The sequence below is a fragment of the Nicotiana attenuata genome, chromosome 6, assembly GCF_001879085.1.
Source record: "Nicotiana attenuata strain UT chromosome 6, NIATTr2, whole genome shotgun sequence".
In the NCBI taxonomy this organism is placed as follows: domain Eukaryota; kingdom Viridiplantae; phylum Streptophyta; class Magnoliopsida; order Solanales; family Solanaceae; genus Nicotiana; species Nicotiana attenuata.
In genome coordinates, this window is record NC_031994.1 from 73,423,854 (window position 1) to 73,429,433 (window position 5,580).

A 5,580-nucleotide genomic window follows, 5' to 3' on the forward strand; every position below is an offset into this window, starting at 1 on the left:
CGATTCTTGCATTCTATCCCAAGTCGATTTGCGGCATTCAACTACATTGCAATGGCGAAGCTTAAAGTTGTTAACATTGTTTTCTTTCTATTATTGGGTATAGGAATATGTTCAGCTGCTAGAACCCTCCTCACTTATGATCATGTAGGTGTTGGGGGTGAGGTAGGCGCCTATGGTGCAGGCCATGGCATTGGTGGTGGCGCTGGTGGTGGTGTTGCTGGTGGAGGCTATGCTGGTGGTGGTGGAGGAGGTTCCGGTGGAGGTGGTGGATATGGAGCTGCAGGTGACCATGGTTATGCCAGTGGAGGTGGTAGTGGAGGCGGAGCCGGTGGTGGTTCTGGCTATGCAGCTGGAGGAGAGCATGGCGCTGGATATGGTGGAGGAGGTGGCGGTGGAAGTGGAGCAGGAGGTGGCTACGCTGGTGGAGGACACGATGCTGGACATGCAAGTGGTGGTGGTGAAGGTGGTGGTAGCGGATATGGTGCTGGAGGAGCACCAGGTGGTGGATATGGTGCTGGAGGTGGTGGAGGCACCGGTGGTGGCGGAGCTGCTGCAGGTGGAGCACATGGTGGTGGATATGCTGAAGGCGCAGGAGGAGGCAGTGGCGGCGGCTACGGAGCTGGTGGGGCACCAGGTGGTGGATATGGTGGTGGAGGTGGTCATGGAGGTGGTGGCGGTGGTGCTTATGCTGGAGGAGCAGGGGGAGCAGCAGCTGGTGGATACGGTAGTGGAGGAGGAGCTGGTGGTGGTGCAGGAGGAGCACATGGAGGAGCATATGGAGGCGGTGGCGGCGGTAGTGGTGCCGGAGGAGGTGGAGCCTACGCTGGAGGAGGTGAGCATGCTGGTGGATATGGAGGAGGTGCTGGAGGTGGTGAAGGTGGTGGACACGGTGGTGGCTACGCCCCTTGATTGCTCATTCTAATCACCAATTGAAATCTAAAAATTTCCCTATTCTTGCCTACACTACTAAAAAATAATGTAGTCAAATTGTGGTGGGAAGATGATATATCGTGAAGGCAAAAGAAAGGCTGCATCTTTAGTGTATTATCGTTTCCTTTGATAGCAAAATTAAGGTATGATGCTTGCATTTTAAGTATTAAAGTGCTTTGCAAATTTCAGTACTCTATATATATGTTGCATGCATGCAATAATAAGCAATATTGGTTTGGGCAGATTAGTAAACCTTTGCAAGCACTACTAAAAATCCGGAAAAAAGCGACCAAAATTTGGCGACCAAATTTGGTCTGTCAGGAAAAGCGACCAACGTTGGTCGCTAAATTGGAGAAAATAATTAAATAATTATTTTAAATACATTAGCGACCAAGGTTGGTCGCTTTTTGGTCGCTAATTTGGTCAAAATGTTGACCGGACTGGTCAGACTTGCTTGATCAAAGAAATGCTGAAATTAGCGACCAAAGTTGGTCGCTAAAGTGGGACCCATTTATAAAATTTTAATAATTATATTATTATTTAAAAAAATTATAAAATATAAATAAATATAATTCAAAATTAGCGACCAAAGTTGGTCGCTCACGAAAGGGGAAGCAGATAGAGACCAACTTTGGTCGCTAATCTGGGACCCAGTTATAAAAATTAAATAATTATATTATTATTAAAAAAATTATAAAATATAAATAAATATAATTCAAAATTAGCGACCAAAGTTGGTCGCTTACTAAAGGGGAAGCAGATAGAGACCAACTTTGGTCGCTAATCTGGGACCCAGTTCTAACATTTAACAATTATATTATTAATTTAAAACATTATATAAAATATAAATAAATCCTATTTTATTAGCGCCAACGTTGTCGCTAAATTTAATTTTCTGTGTTTCGGACAATTAGCGACCAAAGTTGGTTCTCTTTTCAGGTCAACATTGGTCAAAATTAAAAATTATTTTTGTATTTACTATCTAAATAATATAAATATAATCCGTTAACACTTTTGTAATACAAGGGATGAATACACTAAAATATAATCTAACATGCTATATATGTAGTTAAAGTAGTACAACGAAGCGTGTTTTATATATATATATATATATATATATATGTAGTTACAATACAAATAATGAATACAGTATCACGTACTATAACATGCTATATATATAGTTAAAGTAGCACGAAGTGTCTTATATATATATATATATATATATATACTAACATATACTATAACAAGTTATATAAACGTTATAGTATTACAGTGAAGTGTCTATGCGTGTGTATGTATGTATGTGTGTGTGTATATATATATACACACACACACACATATACTATAACAAGTGTTAGTATATATATACACACACACACACACACACACATACACACAGAGACACTTTACTATAATATTATAACGTTTATATAACTTGTTTATAGTATATGTTAGTGTGTGTGTATATATAAACACACACACTTCGTGCTACTTATAACTACAATATATAGCATGTTATTAGTACATGATATTGTATTCATTATTTGTATTGTAACAGAGTTAATGAATTACATTCATTCATCACTAGGTTGTAAGTCGATGAATCAATTATAACATATTATTTGATATAAGTCGAGACGTTTGTTTTTAATCAATACTCTCTTCTCTCTCTCTCTCTCTTCTCTCTCTCTCTCCTCTCTCTCTCTCTCTCTCTCTCTCTCTCTTCTCTCTCTTCTCTATATATATATTAGACACGCACACACATACACACACCACAGACACACACACACATACCACACACAGACACCACCACACTATTATATATAGACCACACACACAACACACACACACACACACACACACACACATATATATATTAGTAATAATATTATATATATATTCTATATTAATATATTATATATATATATATATATATATAACTTTTTTTGTCGCTTATAGAATAGTAAGTTATATTAGTTGTAATTAACTTATAGATTGACATATACACTAAGTATTAGTGCATTAGCTAAATTATATCGAATATAGCTTATATATAATTGATTCATCGACTTATAACCTATTATAATCTATTAAAGTAATACCAATTTAATTAATTTTTTTTAAATATTATGCTTATAAGTTTTTAATTATTTATAATAATTGTAGTTAAATAAAATAAATATTTAGGCTAATAAGAGTTTTTTATAGCTATAATATTTAAAATCCAAAATAGAAAAAAAAGTTTATTTTTTAGAAATATCGACCAACTCTTGTGTCGTCGTATTTTTGGTCATACAGTCAAAAATAGCGACCAACGTTGGTCTCTATTTTGGTCAAACAGTCAAAACTTAATTAGCTACCAAAATAGCGACAACGTTGGTCGCTTTTTTGTAAATCCAACTCAAAAGTGGGTTTCCCCCTTCCCATTCTCTTATTTTCTTCCCAAAATTTCCCCAAATTCTCTCTCAACACATTCCCCTCCCCTCTCTTATTTCCCTCACACAAATTAATCCCCCACACCGCGCCACCTCTGTGACGCCTGAGCCACGCCGGAGCGCGCTGCCACGCTGCCCCTGCCCCCTTTCTCTCCTTCTTCCACCTAAAAAACCTAGGTTTGAATTATAACCTTGAATCTTTGTTATTTCTAGTTTTTGTTTCAATTATTCAATATTGTAGTTTAAGGATATGAATTAGTGTTTAAATTCTTTGAACATTGTTTTTATTGAGGATTAGGGTTTATTCTTGTTTTAGTTAGCTTTGTTAATTAATTTTATTAACTAATTAGTTTAATTAGTGTTGATTTAGGTTAGTTAGATTTAATTATACTTGTATTGTCTTGATAGTTTAGTTAGAATCTAGAGTTAGTTTATGTATTGGATTTTAGTTTATAAATTGAAGTTTTACGATATGAATTGAACTTTGTGACTATGAGTTGAACTTTTAGGATATGAATTGAAATTTTTCAGTATGAATGAACTTTTAGGATATTGATGAGCCTTAGGATATGGAAATTGACTTTTTAGTTTATGTATTGGAATTTTAGTTATAAATTGAATTTTAGGATTGCAATGAACTTTTGTGGATATGAGTGAACCTTAGGATATTGAATATGAACTTTTTGTATATGAATTGAACATTTAGGATATGAATTGAACTTTTGTTATGAGTTACTTTTTGGTATGAATTGAAATTTTGTGATGAATTGACTTTTAGGATATGAATTGAGCCTTTAGAATATGAATTGAACTTTTAGTTTATGTATTTGAATTTTAGTTTATAATTGAAATTTTGGATTGAATTGAACTTTTGTGGATATGAGTTGAACCTTTAGGATATGAATGAAATTTTTGGTATATATTGAAAATAATTTGGTTATATAAACGATTTCAAATAATTGATAATTGTATATAGATGAATAGAATGAAGAATGAAATTCTTTGGAATGAATATTTGGTAAGATTGAGCCTCTCTAGGATATGAATATGAAATTTATTTTGAATTTGTTATAATTGAATTAGCGATTAATTGAGTTCGTGAAGACCTGAATTAACAGAGATCATGAATGTATAATTATTAGTTATAATTGAACTTAGGTAATTTTAAGGATTGACTTTTTGTAATGAGATAATTTTTATGATGAATTATTTAGTTAGATATGTAATACTTTAGGATATCGGTATAGCCTAGGATATGAACTCTTTAGATTATGAATTGAAATTTTGTGTTATAAACTGAAATTCTTTATAGAGAGTATGAATTGAACTTTATGTGTGTATGAGTTGACACTATTTAGGTGTGATGAATTCGAAAATTCTTTGGTATTCATGATTGAATTTTAGTGCTTATAACTCGAAGTTTATCCTAGATCATAGAATTGAACTTTTAGTCTATATTTGTACTGAAAAATTTTAGTTTATAAAGTGTGAAAGTATCTGGTAGGTGATGAATTTTAGGAATTGATCCCATCTTGTATGATGAGATTGTAACTGGTTGAATACTTCATATAGTGATGAATTGAACTTTTGGATTAATGAACTTGGTTCATCTGAAATCTCTATTTTCTAGAATTGTAAGACTTTTAGGATTATGAAATTTGACCTTTAGATTGATATGAACTTTAGTATTTCGATTTAGTTTATAAATTGAAATTTTGATGATGAATTGAACTTTTTGTGGATATGAGTTGAACCTTTAGGATTGATATTGAAATTTTTATGGATTAGCGTATTGGAAGAATTTTGAATCAATTGAGTTTAGGCATATGTTGAACTTTTGCGGATATGATTGATATCTTTAGTGATTGAATTGAACTTTTTGTTTATGGATTATGAATTTGACTTTTAAGTTTTATGTATCATGGAATTTTAGTTTTATAACAATTGAAATTCTAGGTATGAAATTAAACTTTTGGCTGGGTAATGGCTTGAACCTTTTAGGATATTGAATCTGAACATTTTTAAATTGGATTATGTATTGGAATTTTTACTTCTATAAATTGATCAGTTTTTAGGGATATGAATTGAACTTTTTGTGATATGAGGGTTGATACCTCTTAGGATTATGAATGAACCTTTAGGATATGATTGGATCTTTAGTTTATGTATTGGAATTTAGTTTATAAATTGAAATATTAGGATATTCTCTCTACCT

General features: G+C 33.2%; 1 protein-coding gene across 1 annotated transcript; it reads left to right on the forward strand.

Moving 5' to 3' along the window:
* Positions 1-1,172, forward strand: LOC109227208 (glycine-rich cell wall structural protein 1.8-like). Its single transcript, XM_019392271.1, has one exon. It carries the CDS (start codon positions 52-54, stop codon positions 907-909), a length of 858 nt encoding a protein of 285 aa, XP_019247816.1. The 5' UTR covers positions 1-51; the 3' UTR covers positions 910-1,172.